Raw genomic sequence first — 24,490 nt, 5'->3', positions numbered from 1 at the left:
CAAGAATGCCCATATTCGAATCACAAAAGAAACAGTATACAAAAAATAAACTTAACTTTAGTGAGATTGATAGTTTTAAACATCAAATTGATTGATTACACTGCGCTGTAACTAACTGCCCCGATAGCTCAATTGATTAGCGCCTGACTTCATGCACGAAGAAGCTTCGAGAACAAGCGGCCCTGGTTCAACTCTTGGCGTGTGCGTTTGAGTAAAACATTCTTAGGACTGCTCTCCATTCAACTGATGGATGGAATAACTCCCTGGCAACAACACTTCAACAATCGGAAACTTCACTCTCTCAATCTCGGCCCTGCGTTAAAAGCCTCTACGAGTATGCAAAACTACCAGGAATAATGTATCAAGGCTTTTTCAGTCCGAGGATAAAGATTCAAAACCAACCAACCAGTGCTTCACTGCTTTAAATGGCAAAATTGTCATTTCCGTAGGGTGGCAATTGACTAGGCCTAGTAGACCATATGGTCGTCTCGTTGTCTCCCTGTCGGTATGGGAACTTGTGTAACTTTTGCACAAGGATATCTAGAGAAGGGGATATGAAGGCTCGCAGCGACTGCCTTATTCTCATGACACTACCAGGGCGGTAGTTGGTAGTGCTTTAAATATGTGGTTCTTTTTAAAATCGTAGAAAGTTTTGTAGTGGAGCTGGTACAATGAGCTACAGAAGACAGTTAGCAAATGTTACATAGAGCATATTTAAAGAAGACTTGTTTACAAAGACAGTTGAAAAGTTACCAGTAAGCTGTTTTTCTTAACAAAGCCTTTGCAGTAGGCTAAATGTAAAACAAGTATATAGGTACTTGAATTATCAAGCAACCATGAGCATGCTGTGAGTATCCAGGCCTGATGCTAATAGCGCAATGCAAGTTATCATAACAAGATTTATTAAACTACTATCGGTGCCAATTGTCATTTTACGATAAACACAGATTATTTACGCCCTTCTATTGTCAGACGTAATAAAAGCCTTCGTATCTCCTTCTTTAGATATCCCTGCTTTTGCATTGTGTATATTAATTGCATATTTCAAACATGTACCTATGTTCCTGTTACTGACAAATAAAACATTGATTGATTCACGAAAATCTGAGTGCAATTTCGCGAATTCGCGATCGGTCATTCGGTCCTGACAGGTTACAAGAAAATGACGTAATCACACGGAACATTGGAATCGACCATTATCACAGTTCAGTTGTTTTTTTATTTTTCTGACCATCACAGGGAAAACAATACACGTTGACATAGCAAAGGTCTAGTAAAAGGTAGAAACAAAAAAACGGTTACATCGTGCTTCTGACCGAATAATTGAATAAAAATTGGCACGGTTGTAACAGAAAAGCTCAGGATAAACAGAAAACTAAAAAAAATATCAACAAAAATAAAAACAAGAACATATATCCATAGCTTGATCAGCATTCAGCATAATATAGCTTTTAGCTGATACAGGATATATCTGGTCACAGCGGTAAACCATAATTTCTTCGTGGGAAAATTGTAACTTAAAGTTCCCGGATCCTTTCGTCTGCATATAATGACCGAAGAAACACACACTTGAACTTCTTTTCAAAAAGTGTATTTCTGTAAAAATTAGCCCACGGCTACCGAAAACGAGGGGGTGCAACGCGTACACCACTGAAAACTGTCACTACAGAACAGATTACTTGGATAAAAGACGGAACTTTTGTCCAGCTAGCAAGCACTAAGCCAACAGTTAAATGTGCGGCCAACTTTCAAACAATCATTTTACGAATGACCAGAATAGATATCAATATCTCAAATTCACGTAGAAAGTAACTGTGACGCAATAAATGAAAGACAATTATGAAGTCATTCCAACAGGTGTTTAAGCTGATGTAATATTTCCTGTTTAAACAGGCCCAAACAGGTCCAAACAGGTCTTATGAACGATGGTGCAATTTTGGCACATGCTTTAGGAATTTCCATGACGTAATATTCAGTAGACTTGAACGGTTTTTATATGACGTTTGATTTGGTGAAAATTGTCGGGAACAATATCCTTGAGCTGATATTTTCAAGATTTGTATAAATAGATACTTACTGTGAAGATCGGCCATGGTGCGTTATCAAGAGTGCTGAGATGGTGGTGAGGGAAGAAGAAGAAGAAGAAGTTCTTTTATTTTGCATCATCAGCACATGCGAAAAAACAAAACAATACAAGATTACAATGTGAGTTAGGTTGTTTGCTGATGACGATGGGAGTGACAGAAGGACCGAACTGGTCATCGAGTCTGCCACACCCGTGTGGTGTCATGGCTTATTTAAAATGGAACGGTGTCGAAGTTGAACGCAAATATTGATTGATTGATATATTGATTGATTTGATTGATAGATATATATAATATACAACATAAAAAAACAATACACATACGAAATTTAACAGTGCAATCTTGACGCATCTTGACGCATTTAGCTCATAGCAAAAAAGAGCATGACAGAATGGGAATGGCTCTGTGGCAAAAAAACGCTTAATCTGCTTTTGGGATTTCGCTTTACTTCAGTAGCCTACTTACAAACCTAAGTTGTTTATGACTGGACACAAGGGTCGATTTTCTTTCACTGAGCAACCCAACATCGGGAGCTCCCATTCTCTCATGAAGGCAACATCGACCAACGGGCGTGAGGATTAGTCAGTAATCACCCTCTCCAGCACCGGTGCCCCCGACGTTCAGAACAGCGCAAGGCACTCTAAATTTGGGTGTCTCTGACAAACCCAGCCCTTGATCAGACACTGTCGCGTTGTTGTGTGGCACGAAACACGTTAATCCGCTTCGGGATTTTGCTCTAAGTAAATCGCATGCAAGGCAACGTCAACCAACGGATCGATGTGTTGTCAGTGTTGAGGAGTGAGGACTATAGTCACCATGGGCTGTATCCAAGGGGGGTAAGGGGGTGATCATCCCCCCATTTATTGAAGTGGTTTGGAATGACTAAGACGATTTTAGCCCACTGTCTATAAATCACCCCCCTCCCAGAATTATAAAAGTGGATAGAGCCCCTGATAGTCACCCTCCCCAGAAGCTCCATCTATGATGTGTAAATAAGTGCGAAACAAGCCGTAGTCCACACCATCTGCAACTGTAGCCTACCATTTATCATGTGCCAAACGGAGTGGCCTACGTGGTCTGTCCGAACTAGATGACGAACTATCAACTCTTTTTTTTTTTTTTTTTGTGTTTTGTTATCTTTATCCTGCATTGCGGGAAAGCGGACTTGAGCGCTATGCATCGGTGTACGCCTTCCGCCTTCCGACGTACACCTGACCCACGCTTCAGCCGACTGCAATGTCTGTTTCCGGTTGTTTAGGCCTACTCTAATTATGACTTAAATTTGATACCGTACTACCCATTACGGCACTCGAAATCAACTCGATAAAATTGTACAATTGGAATAATCTAATTAGTGAGTGGGTACAAAAAGATTTTCTTGTAAAATGACTAATAAAAGAATCAGTATAAAATGTAGCCTAAGGCGAGATTCACACATCGAATGTACAAAATTCAGTAGCCTACACAAAAACGTCGCAACCACAAATGGCGCATGTTTGTTTCCTTTACCATTTACACCAAAAGTTGTATTCCTGGTGTGAATGGTAAAAGGAAACAAACATGCGCCAATTTTCGTGTGACGTTTTTATATGATGAAGACAGTTTGGTATGTTCGGTGTGAATTTCGCCTAATAAACCTGTGTGACGTTGGAACCAAAAGTGATCGCGGGTACTGCAACACCATTCTTCAAAATATTACTGTACACTAATACAGAAGGTGGCGCAACTGAGTATTCTGTTGGAATTTTATTTTTTGTTTGTAGTTTTGGTAACAGGACGCGGGATAGAAGATTTATTTTTCAAATTATCTGAATGAATGGCGAAAGAAATAAATGATGAGACAGGTCGATTTCTTAAAATGTTCTTTGTAAGATCTTTGATTTACTTAGCTCAGTCCATTGATCTTTTGTGATAAACAGCTATGACCTTGGAGACTTAGAGTAAGTTGCTGTCATTTGTCAGTCTGCCATGGCCTTTGATCAACATACTAACTCATACAAATCGGATCACTAGCACACGTGTAACTACCGTAGCGCTTTGCTGGGGCGCTCTCGGGATGAAAGATTAGTGAAAAGAGCATAATAGTTAAACGTTTTTGGAAGCTCAATCTTTTTGGCCTAAATATGCACAATCTTGAATGGAAGTGGCTATTTTTCCACACTTAATGTCATGGTTACAATCAGGTGTTGCCAGAGTTAGGATTAAAGTGAGGAAGGTTTAAGGTAAGGGTTAGAGTTAGGAATAAGATTAGGGTTTTGATCTTTAACCAGGACTAAAAAAAATTTCCAAAATACAAGTTTTTGTTTTCAACAGCTTTAAACTTTTCTCAAATTAGGGCAGAATTCCTTATCTGACAACACTATTGAGGCTATTATTACACTATATAGTGTAAATATAGCCACAGTCATCTTTAATATGATGAAGTTTAATATGTGAGTTACTGTATCTTGCATCTGATTTTGTTTTCCATCAATATAATATATTTTTATTTCATGTGTCACAATCAATGTGTAAGGCCTCGCGACAACCTGCTTTGTATCTTGACTGAACATGCTGTTTTGATTGTGGAATTCTTATGCTATATGTTATTGTCGGTTACTGTCCGGTAGTAACCTCTGATTGCAAAATCTTTATTTGGGTATATGACGTATTTCTAGAACGTTTTGTTGACGTGCGAATCTGGAATGTTCTTTTGTTTTTCACAATTACCAGATGTTGTTTGTTATGGTGTAACATTACGTAACCTTCTCGAAGTTACTAGACCAAATGACCTGCTATAAATAGTAGTGTAATTTGCGTAAATGATTATTATGAGTTGATTATGAATTATGAGAGATTGTCGTTGTAGAGTTGGTAATAGGTGCAGAGATTATTGTTCATTGAGAGTTGAAGTACCGTAATTGAATACAAGTAGATGAGAGTTGGTGCTGATATAAATTTTGATCGAAATTAGAGTTACATGAGAGGCTGTGTTGAGCCGTTCGTTAAAGTCCTTAAAGAATTTTCATTATCATTTCACTAGTAGAACTATTTGACATTTAATTGACTGCCTTTCAGTAATATCCCATTAAACTACGTCATTAAACCTTTCCAAGTCTCTTTTCTGGTAAGAGATAGAAAGAAATCGTGACATCATGTAATGCAGACTTGTATGAAGTAACTCTAGAGTAAAAGTGGCCAACTCTTGTCTGCAGTCGATTGAGGTTAACCTAAATATGTCGATGCAAATCCAATAATGCATGCTACGTTACTGGGTGATCTGTATCAGACTACAGAGTCTTATGCCAATGATACACCATTTTACGTTTTGCTTATTAATGTTCAATTGCTTATCCCTTGTGCTGTGATAGAACAAATTAACCCAAATCAATCAAACGATCTTTTATCTCGTGATTTTTTTGTCTTGTGCAGTTACATTGTTGGTCGTGATGTAATAACTACAAAGAACTTTCTGTTTGTTGCTGTTATGACCAATATTTTGTTTTTATTTCTTATACCAGTACTAAAGACAAGTGAAGTAATGTATGGCAAAACACAAATTATTTGTTAAAACAACAACGTTCAAAGACATTTTGCAATAAAATGGATAAATATGAGAAAATACGAAAGATTGGTGAAGGCTCATTTGGGAAAGCTATCCTTGTCAAGAGCAAAGAGAATGGAGAACACTATGTTGTGAAGGTAATTTAGTTGATTTGATATTACAAAAGCATTTATACCTGTACTGAAAGAGTAAAATTGTACTCATTTTTATTTGCTTTTGAGTTTTGTAGCTTTTTTTATCATCAAAAATGTCTCCACTGTACGCTATTGAGTTAGTGGTGGGCTTTCAGATGCAATGTTTTATTCACTAATGCCTTATTGCTTTGTTTTTTTGAATAATCTAACAATTAAATTTATTTTCCATTCAGCAGACACAACAAAAACATCACTTATGACGAAATCAATAACTAACAATTTCCACGGAATGAATTGGAGACAGTAAAAAGACCACAAAAGGTCATCGAGTCAGTCATCACTTTTCACCCAGCCCTTCACCTTCAATAGGCCTAAGTAACAAAAACAATAATAGAAAAAAAACAATGACAGCTGATAAAGACGTAATAAATTACTGTCAACAATCGAAACATGAGTGGAGAAAAAAAAACAAACAACAGAGACATGTTAATACATTGTCAACAGCACAACTAACATAACACACCCAATACTTCACATGGAATAGTAAAATAATTTAAATATAAATAAGACAATTTTTATTTAATTTTATAGGAAATTGGAATTTCAAAAATGAAACCGAAAGAAAGAAATGAGGCAAGAAAGGAAGTTACTGTTTTGTCTAAAATGCGTCATCCCAACATTGTGCAATACACTGCTTCTTTTGAAGGTATTTGGTGTGCTTGATGATGTATTGAAGGAGTATTGTGTAAAACTAATTTTTTTTAAATTTGAATTTTTTTTCAAAGGTCGTTCTTGTCTTTTTATGCTTAGAATAAAATTTGTTTTGAAATATTTATTAGGAGTCAGAAATTTATCAGGTTCAATTGTTCATGTTGTTGTGTATTTATCTTCAGATTCTTCCCTCTCGTGGAAGGTTGAAAGCAATGAAACAACAAGTGTTTTTGTTTTGAGATATTTTGATTGTGTTTTTGTAGTCAAACCCCGTCTATTCTTTAATGTCATTAGTCCAAATTGTTATGCGTTTACGTTTATGTATTTTTTGTAACTTAAATATATTATATATTACCGATATATATGCATAAACTTTGTGCAGTGATGTGCATGTGTTATTTGTAATCACTTAAATAACCTTTACTACTTTGATAATTATTCCAGAAAATGGTTATCTTTATATTGTGATGGAGTATTGTGAAGGAGGAGATCTCTATGCTTTAATAAACAAGCAAAAAGGAGCTTTGTTCTCAGAGAAGCAAGTTCTAAGCTGGTTTGTTCAACTCTGCCTTGCACTGAAGCATGTGCATGATCGTAAGATTTTGCATCGGGACATTAAAACATCCGTGAGTTAGCATCTAAGCTCCTGAATTGTAGAAAAGCCTAAATTATTATTTAAGATCTAGAGGTGTTGTACTTATTATTAAGACTTTTAGTTAGATTGTTCCTCTGAACTTTAGTTGTTGATTATGGCAATTTCTGTGAAAAAAAAACCAATTTACATGATTATTTATATATTTGATTGATTAAGTTCTAGTTATTGTGGCCTTCCGCCTAATATAGGCCACAATATTCAGTACAAAATGGTCATAGTAATGGAACTGCTGTGCTTAGCTCAACGTAGTTTATAGTTTAGACAACATGAATGATATATTAAAAACATCTCCATCTATAAGGATGATTTCTATTTGATGACCATCATTCCCTATGACAATGTTAGTAATATATATACCTTGTCTGACAAAGACAAAAGTTAGTAATTTTACCTTCAATCTGCCTCGATAGCTCAGTGGGTTTGTGACTACACACTCAGAATTAAGAACGAATGTATAACTGGTGCACTTGCTGTAGCATTGCCATTTAGATGCTGCCTCACTAGGGCGCTGGCAGATTTTGGTACTGTTTTGAGGAAAGTGCATTTTGTATGGTGCATACTGCATAGTGGTTACGACAGGCAAGGCATATTCTCTTTAACATACAAGCAACGATCACACATAACAAACATTTAACAACGCACCCTACCACCCTAACCATGCACTCTATAAAAATATGTTTTTTCTCAAAAATATGGCCGAAATTGCTTGATGCCACAGTTAGGGATGGGCAATATAGAATTTCGAATAGTTGCAATCCGAATATCTAATTATTCGAATTGAAATCACATTTCGAATCGAATTTTCCAAACCGAAATGAAATATCCGCTTTTTCGACTACCAAAATTTTTTATCAATTTTTCGCCGATCACCTCGGCTCGGCGATAGCTGTTCGCTCTAGCGAAAACGGCTAGCCAGCTCTCTTTACCAGTAGGGGGGTATGTTAAAATTAAAAAAATCTGAGTACCCCCCAAAATTGTGCCACTGGGTGTAAAAAAACATATGAAAAAATTTTGGGGTTGCCCCTCCGGGAACTCCCCGCTACCGGGGGGTCTAACGAGCGATTTCCAAAATGCATGGGATTTGACACCTAACTTTTGAATCGGTGGCCATAGAAAGCTGGGACTAGTCGTAAAAGTTTCGTCTTGAAAAGTTAAGATAGGAATGTAACAGTTTCAGAAGTTTCAGGTGTATAGTTTGGCCCGTACAAGCCCATTTTGGCCCAAAATGATCCATTTAGCCTACTGCGATGGTACCAAATCAAAAATTTGGCAATAATTGGCCTTAATGAGTTGGAAATGGGCCTAAAATTTTTGATTAATAAGCTATGATAGGGTTGCAATATTTTTGCATGAGTCATATATGCCCGACTTGACTATGCTTCAGGCACATCATTTCCTGCAAACATCAGAGTGTGTTACTTCTTTTTCGTCAATTGATATGTTCAAATCGACATTACCTAAACCAACAATTCTCAGCTCGATCGATGTTTGCTTGCAAGAACATTGTAACGAAGTTAAGAGCTTGCTTGCTCTATTCCTTCAATCTTTTGCAAAAGGCTTGGCAACTCAAAAAGGGTCTCTGTTTGGTTTTGGTCCTGCTGCAAATGAGGACACAGGATCGCTGCTGAAAATTGGATCGGCAAGTGATGATGTCCTACAGAAACTGGATAATCTACCAGTTCACAACCTGGGTGAAGAACGTAGTGTCGGATTAGTGAACTACAAGATAAATATTTATGGTAAAAGAAATCTTGATACAGTCTCCAGAAGTGTAATTCTCAATAAAAGCACGGATTTACTTAAAAATATTCAGAAGATTGACAAAAAGAAATGGGAAAAATCAGTACAAGACAGCAAAGAAATTAGACTACAATGGAAGGAAAAGATGAAAGCTTATGAAGAAAAAGATTACTCTGAAAAAGAAGCTCTTAATATCAGAGCAGAGCAAAGTAAACTTGCTGATTTAGATTTCCTGAAAGCGCAAAATCCACCAGGGCCTTTCACCACTTCTGAGGAAGTAAGTGCTTACCTTCTAAGTGATGTTGTATCAGATCACACATAAAGAACAAAAGACTTTGCACTGAATTTCGCTATGCAAAGAAGACATGCCACTCCCTAAAATCAAGTGCTTCAATATTGCGACTGAAATGAGACTATAAAAATTCCAGATTTGAAGACTATGGCAACAACCTTATCAGCTAGTTAGATAATCCACGTTCATGTGCAACTATAACAATGTTAGACCTCCAAAGTGTGCTTTCTGCTCTGCATTTGCTTACAGAGGCAAATTCAAGCTCCACATCAAATGACCAGGAAGCTGATTCTGCAGCACCAGCCTATCAAGTTGGTGAGTTTGTAGCTGCCATCTGGATTGAAGGAAGTGAATAACACTGGCACCTTGCTAACATTGTTGAAGTTGTGAATGATGATGCCTTACTACTTACATACTTCAAGAAGGTTGGCAACAGTAGACATGGAGAAATATGGATTTCCCCTGAAAATCCTGAACTTCTTGTTACTGATACTTATCAGATCATTCATAATAGCTTGGATGTGTCGTATGTCAGATCTGCCCATATCAAATGCTATGTTTCAAATGAAACAGTTCAACTATTGAATGAAGCTCTTAATGAAAAGATAAAAAACACTAACTAATTTGATATCTAGAACTACACAATACTTCCATAACATTGGACCTTTGAAACATAACTATGATTATTCTTTATATGAGTCAGACAAAGCTGTCCATATCCAAAACAAAACAACAAAATAATACACAGACTGCAAATGCACAAACAAACAAACTATCATTTAATATTACATAGCAATAGCCTCCTGTTCTTATTATTTTATCAGTATATATACTGAATATTATATATATATATATATAATACGTCGTATTGGTAACTGACGCGTACATATATTTATATTTCAAAAGAGCAAACATGGGCAAGAAAATTGAAAATGCTTTATGATGACTGGCTGTAATACCTATATTTCAATTTTTATGACACTACCCAAAATGTCTCTGATTTTAAACGTAATGACGTCATATAATCAATCAATTTTTTACAACTAGACATGCATATGATTCATTTGAAAGTACTAATTCGAATCACAACGTTTTCAACAAAAAAATATCCCGATTTCAAACTTATTAAGGTAAAATTTTGAACTTCATACAATCACGATAGGCCAAATACGCCGTTTTGGACCAAAATGGGCCTGTCCATACACCTGACACTTCTGAAACTGTTACATTCCTATCTTAACTTTTCAAAACGAAACTTTTGAGACTGGTCCCAGCCTTCTATGACAATCGGTTCAAATTGTAGGTATCAAATCCCATGTATTTTGACAATCGCTCATAAAACCCCCCGGTAGCGGGGAGTTCCCGGGGGGGCAATCCAAAATTTTTTTCATAATATGTTTTTTTACTCCCAGTGACATAATTTTGGGGGGTACTCAGAGTTTGTACTCAAAATTCGTATTTTAACATACCCCCCTATTACCAGTGCGCTTTGTAGACGTCAGAAGACCGTTGTGCTGTGGATTTGCATCTATTTTCGTCGTACGAAACATGGAAAACAATTCAACTCTGGGTGAGGCTACCACCTAGTGTAGGAAGTTCCATAACAATGCAGTTCTAAATCCAATGAAATGGATGCTTTATTGAGCTCCGGTGTTGAAGCGACGAATACTTCAGCATCAAGTAACAACAAACAGCTTTTAGCTGCCGAGGAAATCCGATTGTACCTTAAGGCAAAAGTGCCAAACAGCGATGCAATTGAATGGTGGAACAAAAATAAAGAAAAGTTCTCGCTGTTGTTTGATCTTGCGAGAAAGTATTGCGAGAAAGATCCCTCTCTAGTGCTGGATTAACAGCATCAAAACTGCGATTGCGGCTCACTGGCGAGCATTTTAGTAGAAGCTTTAAACAATCTTAACTGCAACAAATTCTTGCTCTCCTAGGCAGGCAGTTAGGGTCATTCCATGTCAAGTGATCCAGGCCAGTTAACCCAATCTCTCAGATTTTCTTTAAATTTCACATTTGGAAAGTTCAGGAAACCGTGATTTCAACAACAAATTTTTTTTCAAATTGGTCAAACGGAGTTGAAGTTACAACACTTTGAAATTTACCCCTTTTTGTAATCGCTCAACCGGAACACTTCTAATTTTAAACAAGCTTGCTCTTTAAAGTGTCATATCTTCATGGAGGAAATTTGTATCACCTTAAAATTTGTTCAGGTTATAATGGGAGTTACTCTGAAGAGGTTTTTGCTTTTTGTTGGAATTTTGTATTGGGGTTATTGAGTGGGGGTGGGTTTAGTGTAGGGGTATACATGTGTGCACTCATGCATAACACATATTTCAAACATAAATATCTCGACAAGCACACTAGGTAGAAAGTTGGTTGTAGGCTCAAATGAAAGGTCTTGTTGAGCTTCATATTTGAGAAAAATATTGAAAATGTCTTTTTTGTTTCTTTGGTCCTGTACTCCAATTATTATTTCTTTTTTTTTTAGAGAAATTACCGCATAATATTATTAATAGCGCTATTACAATCTATTTAGATCATGGAGAAATGCAGTATTGGTAAATTAATGAGTGCTGCTTGCCATCAAAAGGCTTGTCAAGCACAAAAACAAGACCTGATTCCTGTAAACACGCTGACAGATGATGAAAGGGAGGTTTTGCATGCTCGTGTTGTGGAAGACTTGAGAAAAGGATATTTGGACAATATTTGTATATTCCACAAATATAACTACATTGACCGGTATCCTAGTCTCCAAAAGACATGCTGTAATCCAGGGGTTCTTAAACTGGGATCCGTGGACCCCCAAGGGGCACAAGGACTAGTTTTAGGGGGTCCATGAAGGCCCAATAGAAATCTTAGTATATAATTTCAAAAATGGAATAAATTTTTCAAAAGAAAAGAGATTAAGTTCAAACAACGCTGATGATTTTCCTCAGGTCATCGTTACTCATGGCTTTGTACATCGCCATGCATTAGCATCGAAAACCCTCCCAACTAATTTGAAATAAATTTTGTCTGGTAGTGTGAAAATCGTTAATTTTATCAGAGCTCGTGCTTTGAACTATCGAATATTCAAGAGGTTATGTCAAATGGGAGCGGAACATGAAGTTCTCTATCATACAGAAGTTCGCTGGCTGTCTAGGGGACAAGGTTTGAAGCACTTATTTGAACTTCAAATGGAAGTTTATTTTTTTCTAGGAGACAAAAACATTGAACTCTCAAAGCAGTTTGACAGTGAAGACTAGAGTTTATTCAAGGGTTAGCTTACTTGGCGGATGTTTTTGCTCATATGAATGAGGTAAATCGTTCTTTTCAAGGCCCTGCCGTTACAACTATGGACGCTTCTGAAAAACTTAAAGCATTTCAGGACAAGTCATCTCTGTGGAAAAGGAGATTGGAAACTAACAACTATTCTAATTTGTCAACCTTGGAAGAATTGATGCTTCAAAATGGAACTGCAGTTTTTAATGCTCTACCATCTTCTCTGCACATAAACATGTGCAGACATTTGGAAGCATTGCAAAACTCTATCAGAGGTTACTGCTTAGCCGCGGAGGATATTAAAAATACAGCATGGGTACGTTACCCTTTCCTCGTTGAACTGGAATCTATCAGTGATGAGAACCCTGCAAAGATGAGTTCATTGAACTAAGGGCAATGGAATTGTTAAGAATATCCTTCAATTTGAAAAGTGTTGGCGATGTTTGGAGTTCGTTAATGCAAGCATATCCTCTTTTGGTAAAGAGAGCCATGGCTGCTATAATCCCTTTTGCGACTACATATTCATGTGAGCCAGGATTTTCATGAAACCGGTTGGATGCAAAGGATAACATGCATGTTGCCCTATCAAAGATGAAGCCGCAATTTCATGTTCTTGTTGAAGACAACAGCAGCATCCTTCACATTAATGAAATTAAATCGATGATATTGACAAACAATCTGCATTCGCTATTTCATAAGTTTAACAAAACATAAATTTTGTTACCAATCAATTTTGATTTTATTGCGTTATGTCCAATTCAAGCTGATCAAAAATAATTTTCACATTTTTTTTTGCAAAAGCTGAGGAATTGTGGAGAAAAGAGCCCAACATTTAACTTTGACCTCCAAGGCCCGTTGTGGTTCCCTGCGGCCTCGGATATCGATATGTAGCATCAATATTGTTGTGTTTTTCAGATGTTTTGCCAGTTAAATGCTTTCTATGCTTGCTGTAAAGGCTAATATTACTCATGACAATAGTAAGATGTTGAATAAAGAAGTTCTGTATGTGGAGTATGATCGATACGTTGGTCATGTACTAAGGAAATCACTAAATCACACTTCAATTTGTTTTGAAATTGAAAGCTGGTTTATAGAAAATAAACAAAAAAGACATTCACGATATTTTACTATGTTATTCCCCTCATCAAGAGCTTTCAGGGGATATATCACACATGGTCACAGCATGTGTGCTTGTCAAGATATCAACATTTCAAATCAGTGTTACGCATGAGTGATTTCATGCACCTCTTTAGAGATACCCCTAAAAATAGGGGGAAGGTCCTGCAGTATAAAATTTTCTTTCTCACCCTGGAAAGCCAGACCATAGTATAACGTATTACTTAAGAAAAATTTTTTGAAAACGTTTGGTAAAGTGATTTTCCGACCCTTTAAACTTTAACAACCATTGCCATGCTCACTGTTCCGCTTCGCCGAACACAAAAAGCACCTTATTTGTACAAGCTGTAACTTCGTCAAACCTTGACCAATTTTCATAAAACTTACTTTTTCTGAAGCAGAACGAAAAGTTCAATAACCAAACAAAATTTCAAGAAAATCTGAGATGTTGGGTTAACTTTTGCTATTTTTTTGGATCAGTTGACATGGAATGACCCGTTACTGTTGTTTTTTGTTTTGTTGCCACTTTTCCATTATGTGTCTTCAATAAAACCAGAATAAAAACAAAGCTTTTTAACTTTTTTCTGAAATTAAAAAAATTATTCTAGAATAGGTATTCGAAATTCTAGATTCGAAAAATTATTCTAGAATAATTCTAGAATAGCTTATTCTTCTATTTTGCCCATCCCTAGCCACAGTGCCTACTTGGCTGATGTGACTGCGCTTAAATGTCAATGACCCCACAAGAGTTTGTGGAATAAATTAGTCGTGGAATGATATGTTTGGTCAGACTGATGCTAATATTTAGCCAAACCTTTGTATGTTCAACACAGCAGCATTAAAAAGCAGAGCAATAAATGAAAAAAGTATATAAAACCAGTCAGGTTTGGAAACTTGTATAATTTACTGATGAAGCTTTTACCACCATAAAGCGGCTTCTTCAGTTTCTTATTCAAATAGAAATAAAATTCAGCAATATTTTAAAGTCGTGTTAACTGTAATAGCCTGACGTCACATAAAGTTACGTTCTTTGTTTGCACTTGCAGAATATTTTTCTTACTAAAGCAGGAACAATTAAACTTGGTGATTTTGGAATTGCAAGAGTCCTTAACAACACCATGGAGCTAGCTAGGACTTGTATCGGTAAGGCAACACAGTAATATTTATTGCAAATATTTTTCATTGAAAGGTAAGATGCTTCTCTTGCGACAAGTTTTAAAATAAGTGTGTTGGGTTGAGAAATTAAGCACTGGGTATATCTCATCACTTATGCAGCAGTAATACCAATAGCATACATCTTTATTTCATGAATCGATTTAGTTTGGTTAAATCTTCAAAATAGCCTTTGTGGAACGCTTGCTGAAGTGCTTTGCCTCTGTGAAGGCAGTTCAGCTTATCCTAATGCTCTAGGCTACTAACAATCGTGCATTTGCAAAGTGCACCTGTCAATTTATATTTTAAAGTTTCAGTACTAATCGAGCTGTTGATCTGGGAGACTTCTTTTGCTTTGTTTAAATGACAAATTAAATTCATTTGTAAAATACAATTATTTGTCTTTATAATGTCACAGTACCCCTGTTGAAAAACCACTGCTTTGTTTCATTGGTTTAAACCATGGGCACAATCACGTTGTTAAAGTGAACAAGATTAAAGTAAAATTTTTGAGTTAATCTATAGTTGCGATGCTTTACTTGAGGAGTAAAGCTGCAGTGGATGAACGTGACACAAACATTAACAGCGTGTTGCGCGGAACCACATCCAGGGAACACAGTAAAAATTAATGCTCAATATGATGGGGCTATTTTATAATGATGTAGTGGTTGGTCGTTTTAAATCTTCATCTTTCTAGCAGTTTCGCGTTTCCGCATAGCCTACTTGTCGAGGCTTTAAACCACTGACACAGGCCCGGTTAACGAGATTAGCAGAGTGAAGTTTCCTATTGTCGACTTGTTGTCTGTGAATCATTCCATCCACCAGCCTCACAGTGCGTTGCTCAAACGCAAGGTCCGAGAGTCGAACAAGCGCTGCTTGATCTTGTTGTTTCTTCGTGCCAAAAATTGGGCAGACAACTGAGCTATTAGACAGACTAAATTTTCTGCATTTGCTATTCAGGAACCCCATACTATCTCAGTCCTGAAATATGTGAAAACAAACCTTATAACAACAAGAGTGACGTTTGGGCGCTGGGCTGCGTCGTGTATGAGACTCTAACACTGAAGCATGCATTTGAAGCTGGGAACATGAAGAATCTGGTGCTTAAAATCATAAGGTTGGTGTGTACATACGTTGTTTGGATTCTCGCTGGTAATGTAAACTTACTCTTACTCTCAAAACAGTTGAGACATGGTGGCTGATAGCATTCCAATATCCATTGCTGTTATGTACATGCATTTGGAATAATCATCCCTAACAGTTAATTGTTTCCAGTGCACCAAATCTCTTAAACTTGCACTATTTCTCCTTTGTAAATATTACAAGGACGGATCCAGCAAATGATCTTAGCGGAGAGTGATGTCAACAAAGCACAATGATGTGTAAGATCAACATTAACCCGGCCTTGCAAACATTGTGAATAAATTAAAGTAACTTGCGTTCTTCTGGTGACTGTAGGTTACCTCCTGATGTTAAAGGCAGTGGCGGCTCGTGCCATGGGGCTGCAGGGCTGCAGCCCCCCCTGAAAGAAAGAGAAAAAAGGGAAGATATGTTTTCCTCTGTGTTTGTCCGACCCGATTACTTTTTTCACTTATGGATTGCGGATTGAAAATTAAAATATTTAAAAATTTGTTTGGAAACATGGCTTTGGGACAACATTCTTTGCAGCCCCAGATTTTGGATTTCAAGTGCTCTGATTGGCTAAAAAATATCCTTGAAGCTCCACCTCTTTTGGTATTTTACAGAATACATAACAGCAATTTTTGAATCTGTTGGGGCTGCATGGAAAACAGCCCCCCCCCCCTAACCGAATAATTCTACAGACTTTTTAAAGTTAAGTTTTGTTTCGCAGAGTAGCGATGAGACATGACTGTAAATGTGATAGCTGTAGGATTAGGGTATGCAACAGGTTCTTGGATGTACCGGTACTAGGGCAAGAAAACAACAGTGCTAGGACAAGAAACAATAGTGCTAGGACAAGAAACAATAACTTACACTGGATCTCGAACCTCAATCGTCTTAGGCTACTGTGTGACTGTGATGTGCAGTCTGACCATAAAAAGAGCTCAACACCTGCTCTCCTGGGCCACATCGAAACCTGCTTTTGCCTGAGGATGGGTTTCTTTTATGTCCGGTTTTCTTTATCCATCCTATTATTGTTATTACAAAGTGGCTATTTTTACACACTTGTTGCCATAGTTACAATCAGGTGTTGCCAGAGTTAGGATTAAAGTTAGGTAGGGTTAATTAAGGTAAGGGTTAGAGTTAGGAATAAGGTTAGGGTTTTGATCTTTGCATGTGACTCCATGCTGCTGAGGGTTGGTATAGTATTTTCTAGGGCAAGGAACGATAATTGTTTCCACTCAGTGATCCGTCAGGAGTGATAGATAGTTAAGTTAGGTGCTTCACTAGTGTCTGCCCTCTAGGTCTAGTACCGGTATGCTGCAGAAGTGCATCTACATGAATGATTTATCTTCTGAATTAAACGGTCTTTCTGTTGGCTGCTGCATTGGCAACTCCTGTCTTCAATCATTTAATGTATGCTGAAGGCTTGTGTTGTTTTGCATCAAGTGTCAAGGGACTCCAGAAACTCATCAATGTTTGTCAAATGTATGTAGTTTCTCATGACATTATATTTAATTGCAACAAAACTGTTGGTGTTTTATATAAAGCCTAGATGTTGAAATTTGGCTATAATCCGATCATATATAATACGGTATTTAAATAAAAATCGTATCTGCTTTGAGACCCTTGAAATATATTGGAGTAATAATTAACGCTTCTACCTGATGATAAAGACATGAAACGACAATTACGGTCATTGTATTGTTCTGAAAACATGTTAAAAGCAAGGTTTTCCAAACGTTTGATTGCTGTTAAAAATGTGTTGTTTCGTTCCTATTGTATGCCTTTATATGCCTGTCAACTATGGTGTAACTATCTTCTATCCAGTAGTAATCGCTTACGTGTTGGATACAATAATTGTTACAGAATGTTGTTTAATCTGCAGAGACGATGCAGCATCACCTCTGCATTCGTTGATAACAATATCACCATTTTTCAAGCTTTTATTTGTAAAAAATTATATCAGTTTGTAACCCGCTGTAACTTGTCTTCCAACCAATGGATATATGAACTAATGCGAACAGACTGTTACACTCAATCTTTGTATTTGGTACATTACGACTCAGCTCTTCGGAGTTGAGTATCTGCTTTGTTTCTACTTTCATCTTGAGTCTGATGCAAATAAATAAAAAAAAAATATCATATATATATGGATACTCTTATTTTGACTCTGAATCTACCTTCATTTAAAAAAATTGACAATGATTTCATTTGTCTTAACAGGTTTATGCTATAATAATTTACACTTTAATTGGAACATTTTGCAATTTATATACAATGGATAATTCTGTAATGTCATTGAAAAAAATTAGGTTTTCCCAGTTGTCTCTGCAAGAAAAACTTAGCATCAAAGCACAAGGAAGACCCACTCCAAACCTTGACATTTCCCAATCATCCACCAGTAGAGGTAACCCTTATGCAAGGAAGTTTAACAGAAATGTGTATGATGATCATGACTGGCTGTGTGGCTGCAACAGTGAAAATGCTTTCTTTTGCTTTCCCTGTTTACTGTTTGGTGGAGATCAAGAACATTCCTGGACCAAAGTAGGTGTGAAAGACCTGAAACATCTCAGTAGAAAGACAGAGAAGCATAGTAGATCAACTTTCCACATGAACAATACTTTGAGTCTTTCAGTGCTTGGCAGAGTTAATATTGCTACACTTATAGATTCTGGATATCAACTCTCCATTACTAAACATAATGAAGAAGTAACGAAGAACAGAACAGTATTGTCAAAGATTATAGATTGTATAAAATTTTGTGGCAGATTTGAATTGCCATTAAGGGGACATGATGAAAGTCAAGGCTCAAAAAATCCTGGTGTGTTCATGGGGTTAATTGATTTTGCTTCCAATCTTGACTCACGCTTCCAAAATCATTTTAATTCTGCAAAGGTATTCAAAGGTACATCCAAAACTATTCAAAATGAGCTTTTGGAAACGATTCTTGAGCTTTGCAAAAGCAAAATTAAAGAAGAAATATCACAGTCTGAATTTGTAGCAATCATGTGTGATGAAACTACTGACATCTCAGAGAAGACACAGATGGTGATTGTACTACGGTATGAAAGTCATGGGAAGCCTGTTGAAAGATTTTGGGTTTTTTTTAATCCTGCTAACCAGACAGCAGAAGCTCTGTCTTCAATCCTATTTCAGGAACTTAAAGTTTTGCTTGGGAGCAATACATCCAAACTTGTAGCACAAACTTATGATGGTGCTGCTGCTATGAGTGGTGCAAGAAATGGTGTGCAATCAAGAATCAAGCAAGTATATAGCAATGCACACTTTGTCCATTGTTATGCACACCAGCTAAACTTGGTTATACAAAAAGCCACTTCGCAGAATACCAGTGTCAGAGTCTTTTTTAACAGTCTTTCGGGAATCCCAAGTTTTTTCTCCAAATCTCCTCAAAGAATGGCTGCTTTGGACCAAGTTGCTCAAAGGCGTATTCCTCGCCCATCAGCAACACGATGGAATTTTAAAAGCAGGACGGTGAATGCTGTATCGGAGGTAAAAGACGCACTTATAGAATGCTGCTCAACTTTGGAACAAAGCAACTCTTCGGTGACTGGCTTTGCTGCTGCTGGTATAAAACGAATGCTCATAGATCCAAAATTTGTGTTTTGGTTAGATTTCTTTTCGAAAATCATGCCTCATGTTGACATACTGTTTGCTCAGCTGCAGTCTGTGGAGCTTGAGTCATTCAAAGTGCAGTGCTCTCTGGATAATTTTCTGTCAGCAATACAAAGAATAAGGGAAGGCATTGCTGCAGACAATGAGTCACCTTCACCCACACGGAGAATGCCTGAATCCCAAATCATTGATGCTAAAGAAGTATGTGATGTTGTCTTAATGCAGTGTCAAGAAAGGTTCAAGTTCACCAATCATCTTGAAGCAAGCACTTTATTTAATTTGAAAAATGCTTCACAATATGCAAGACAGTTTCCAGAAAAAGCTTTAGAAAAATGTTGTGAAGCATACCCTATGTTAATCAAAGACAAGCTCAAACCGGAGCTGTCTGTTCTCTATTCTAGAAATGACATGCATTCAGTGAGTGGACTTGTGCAGCTGCTTTCGTTGCTAAACCTGGAAGGAATGCAATCAACTTTTTCTGAAGTAATAAAGCTAGCTAAAATTCTACTTACCACTCCAATGTCAACAGCAGAACCAGAACGTTGCTTTTCATCACTGAAAAGGATTAAAACCTTTTCCCGCAGCACCATGTGTACTGAAAGACTTTCTGCATTAGCCATGGTGTCAATAGAAAATCGCTTAATAACTGAAACCAAAGATTTCAACGAGAGGGTAATTGACCATTTTGCCATGGCAAAAAGTCGCCGAATGGAATTCATCTATAAATAAAGGTCCGCTGTCCTTTATATGTGATGCTCAGTAATGTGTAGCAAAGAGTAAATGTGGCACCTATGGCTTGAGCGAGATCAATGGTTATAATTACAATATGTGTGTGTGTGTATTTGTTTGTTTTTGTAATGTTAGGTTCAGTCGTGTTCTCATTGCTTTAAGAATTGGCGCTCCAATTGTTTCTGGAATGAGGAGGCGACTGATTCTTAACTAATTCATCTACTTGTTTTAAAGTGTCAGGTTTGGTGGCCGTGCTTAACTATATTTATCGATGCATATACCGCAATATTAGATCCTTTCATGCACGTCTTAAACCATTAAGGTTTTGCCACCTTTTCCTTTTGTTGGTTTTGTTACTGTATTTCTTTTTTACAATATCATTTCTTTTGCATTCTGTCAAAGAAAAATAATTTGAATTGAACTGAATTATACTTGCCATCCAGTGGGCATTTATACTTGTGATAGAATTGAGATTTTGTCTTTGTCCTTCTGTATTGTGATACATGCAGGGTTGCTAGCTGGCTTCAGCTGGCAAAAGATAATTTTTGTAGGAAAGAATAAAAAATGTTAACTTCCAAGCATTTTTAGTTCTGGAGCAGTGGGTGCATACATGCAGGGTGCTCCAAAAAAGATGTAGCTACGGTTATACTACATGTATACTGCAATATACTGTGTGTGTGCGAAGATTATGTACTTTGTAATGAGATCGTTTTTAACTGCAAAAAGTCGTTTGCTATGTATTTTCTAACTAATCACTTAAAGTTAAATTTAAATCCAATTTCACGGCTCAACGGAAGTCAAATCAAATCTGTAGATAGCGTCAGATACTTGGGTGTATTTCTTGACACGGCAATGTGTGATGACAAGGATATAAACCGACAAGTACGATCATTATACTGTTTTACCAATAAATTAAAATTTTACAAGAGCTCCAGTGAAGTTAAAAATGTTCTCTTCCGTTCATATTGTACCCCAATGTATGCATGTCACCATGGGAAAATTATCACCAACGTGAATTAATCGCTTGCGTGTTGCATTCAATAATGCATTTAGAATTATTCACCATTTGCCCAAACATTATAGCGTAGGCTACGTGAACATCAAGTCTTGTGTAACATTGTATGTCATATAACATTTGATGCATTACAACGGAAAAGGGCCTTTTTTTTGTTGGGTAATGTGAATCATCGTCAAACTCTATTGTTGATTCCCTGATAAGGTATGACTGCTATCGTAACTCAAACTACCTCCTTCATTATAATACCACTATGTAGGCTATGCCGTTACCTAGCCTTGATGGCTGCTATGGCACAGCAGTGATATCAACATTCATCGATTGATAAAGTTTAAATTTCTTTTTATAGTTGGGTGTTTGAACAGATTAAGTATGATATTTCATTTTGAATATTGATTTTTGTTTCGCATGTTTAATTTGTGTGATATGGATCGCATGATCTGAAATGGACGATTGATTAATAAATTTATTGCTTACTTCAGCGTCATTCCTGTGAATGTACTTCTGTTTGTCTTTTGTTTCTGTGTATTTTTTTGTGTGGATCGTATGTGGACAATCGTGTCCGATGCCGGCGATCGACAATAAATATTTGCAGACAACAAACTGAGCGAACTATTGAGAAAACGACGAAGTGCATAGAACATAGTTTGATTTGTATTTAGCACTGATTTTGAATATAAAAATTTGAAATATTAGTATTTTTCAAGCTCTACAGCAGCATTTTTGACTGTTATTCCACTCCCAAATTTCTTTTGAAAATGCTCTCAAAATGCACCAAATTAAATGTAATTGTAAAAAATTTTCTGGGGGAGGCCCCCCAGACCCCCCGCCGTGGGTGTCGCCTTCGGCGACACGCCCGCAAGGTTCGCCTGATATCGCCCTCCAACAATTCTTGGATATGCTGCCTTGCAGTCCCCCCAATTCAGGAGGCCACCAGCCGCCACTGGTTAAAGGTGATACCGTATTTACTTGATTGTAAGCCGCATGTAATAGTGTTAAAAATTTAATGTAAGCCGCCCTTGAATTTAAGCCGCAAACATGATGGAAAAAAAACTTTATAAGCCGCGGCTTACAATCAAGTAAATACGGTACCTAGATTTTATTACCAACGTTTTCAAGTAACTTTATTCACAATACGTTTCATCGTATTGTGAATAAAGTTACTTTTCTGTTTATTAAGGGGGATCACCCCCCGTATCTGCCACTGGGCCAGTGGCGTTACCACTGCGGCATTGGGACATTATTTTGTCGTGATAACAACCGTATAGCTTCATATGTTTAGTTTGTTATTTTTATATTCAGAGGCTCTTACCCTCCGGTCCCGTCCCGTTACTCTTACGATCTCCGGGTCCTTGTATCCCATTTGTTTCGCCGGAGCCCACGAGAACGTCCGTCCATAAACAGTATCCTTCGTAAGCCATTCATTGCAGGTCTGACTGCCCAGTTTCTCTCGCCCGAACAGCACGAAGACGAGTTCAGCCATACTGTCCTGCACAAAGGCAGGGCCAGGCCTTCTAGTGCCAAGCCATCTCCTGCTGGAAGGTATCAACCCATTGCTGGTAAGAGATGCTATCACAACATGTGTGGTTTTATCGTTTTCTGAATAAAATCAACAAAACTGGTCCATTTCACTTAATGAAAATTTTCTTTTTTTGTTCAAGCTTAAGCATATCGCAGACAGCAAAATCCGTCTTTTTCATTGATTCAACGTCTGCAGGCGAATGTAAAAATGACGGATTTTGCTTTCTTGGATGCCATTTAGTTTTCCAGCAGTACGTTTCAACAATGTTATTAAGATCTTCAAGAGATAGGTTTTTCGCAGCGATGATATTGTATGTCGTTGACGACATTTCTCGTCAGAGCGATCTCACGATTTATGAAAGCCAACAGCATACGTTTCGCAAAATCTTTCGGTTGTCTGCAGACATTGGATAAACGTCAAAAGAAAATGATTTGCTGGTTGGAACGAAGCCAATGGATTTGTCTTGTCATTTACGTTTCTATCCAATTTGTATTTCTATCAAAGTTATTTGTGTTCATAAGTTGCTTTGCATTTTCAGCCAAGCGTCTCCAGAACTTAGAAGTCCGTGGTGGTGCTATGGGCGTCCGTAACCGACGCGACCAACAGATAGCAGCCGCCTATGGGCCTTCCGTTGCAGTCAAGAAGCCGAAACCTGCTGTCCGAGCAAGCAAAGTTGTCAATGAACCAAAGGCCATTGATGATTTACTAGAAAAAGTGAGTTTTTGTGGTTGACCGTGTCGGGGGGCTCTGTCTGAAGCAGTGACGGTTGCCTGGACTAATTGTTAGGGGCAGGTATCGAGTGCTATTTTATCGTCTAAATCACACAGAACATGAACCCCGTTTGGGGGTTCCGTTGATCCGTTGATCGTGAAGTTCACCATGTGGTTTGCGGTGTTTACCGGTCTGGAAGACCTAAATGATATTATGCGATCAATTCGTTTGCTACCTATTTTACAACAGTTTTCCCAAAAATTCAGAATGTGGTTCATATAGTTTTCGATTGAAACATGTAGTCAAATAGTTGAGAAAAGTTAAACGTCCTGAGTTAAAGTGGACAGAGTGATTTGATACAAGTTGGTTTTTGTTTTGTGTGTCGTTGGTGAATTTATACAAGTTTGTTTGCTTATGCAGAAGAGACTGTTGCTGGTTGAAGAAGAGAAAAGAAGAAAGGCAAAGATCGTGGAAGAAAAAAAGAAACGTTTGGTCAGTTTGTGGATCACATTACAGTATTTGTGATCTAACAATCAATCACGTGATTATTGCGTGTTCTATACGTTTTTTTGCTTTGTTGCTGTGATTGGCACATTCTGTGTTATTTCAACGCTGTCTGTCCAACATATCCCAGACAGCAAATTAACCGTTTTTTTTTTACATTGATTCAATGTACGGCAGCCAACAAGTTCAATGTCTGCAGTATAGCAGACGTTGAATAAATGTAAATAACGGTTGATTTGCTGTCTGGTTAGTAGACCTCAAGATGCAACATGCCATACGAATGGGAGAATTATAAACCAGTACTTTCAGACAAACACCAGACTGGTAACATCTTTGGTTGTTCATTTTGCAAAAAGTAACAACTTTTACAGAAATGTCGCTTAGCCGGGTGTCGAACCATAGTCGCCTGATTAGGATAAAGTTTTGATCTGTGTTTGAACTACACCATGTATAAGAGGGAAAGCCATTAATGTAATAGATAATGTAACGTAATGGGCCATCATTTCTCGTTTTTATATTGGGGTTTATTTTTACCATGTTTGTTCCACTTAGTAAC

General features: G+C 37.3%; 1 protein-coding gene across 2 annotated transcripts in view; it reads left to right on the top strand.

The window, feature by feature from the left end:
• The first annotated feature begins 5,666 nt into the window (after positions 1–5,666).
• LOC145779848 (serine/threonine-protein kinase Nek1-like) overlaps positions 5,667–24,490 on the top strand; it is a 34,093-nt gene continuing 15,269 nt past the window's right edge. For both annotated transcript variants that reach the window (XR_014290570.1, XM_082591504.1), the window contains exons 1-8: positions 5,667–5,765; positions 6,354–6,468; positions 6,918–7,099; positions 14,590–14,686; positions 15,656–15,812; positions 22,500–22,756; positions 23,258–23,433; positions 23,851–23,922. Coding sequence is in view for 1 of the 2 variants with exons in the window: in XM_082591504.1 (XP_082447630.1) it covers positions 5,667–5,765; positions 6,354–6,468; positions 6,918–7,099; positions 14,590–14,686; positions 15,656–15,812; positions 22,500–22,756; positions 23,258–23,433; positions 23,851–23,922 (1,155 nt within the window). In the remaining variant the exon portion in view is untranslated. The remainder of the gene's footprint in view (positions 5,766–6,353; positions 6,469–6,917; positions 7,100–14,589; positions 14,687–15,655; positions 15,813–22,499; positions 22,757–23,257; positions 23,434–23,850; positions 23,923–24,490) is intronic.

The sequence above is a fragment of the Aplidium turbinatum genome, chromosome 11, assembly GCF_918807975.1.
Source record: "Aplidium turbinatum chromosome 11, kaAplTurb1.1, whole genome shotgun sequence".
In the NCBI taxonomy this organism is placed as follows: domain Eukaryota; kingdom Metazoa; phylum Chordata; class Ascidiacea; order Aplousobranchia; family Polyclinidae; genus Aplidium; species Aplidium turbinatum.
Note: the sequence above shows the minus strand (reverse complement) of the source record. Positions and strands in the feature narration are given on the sequence as shown.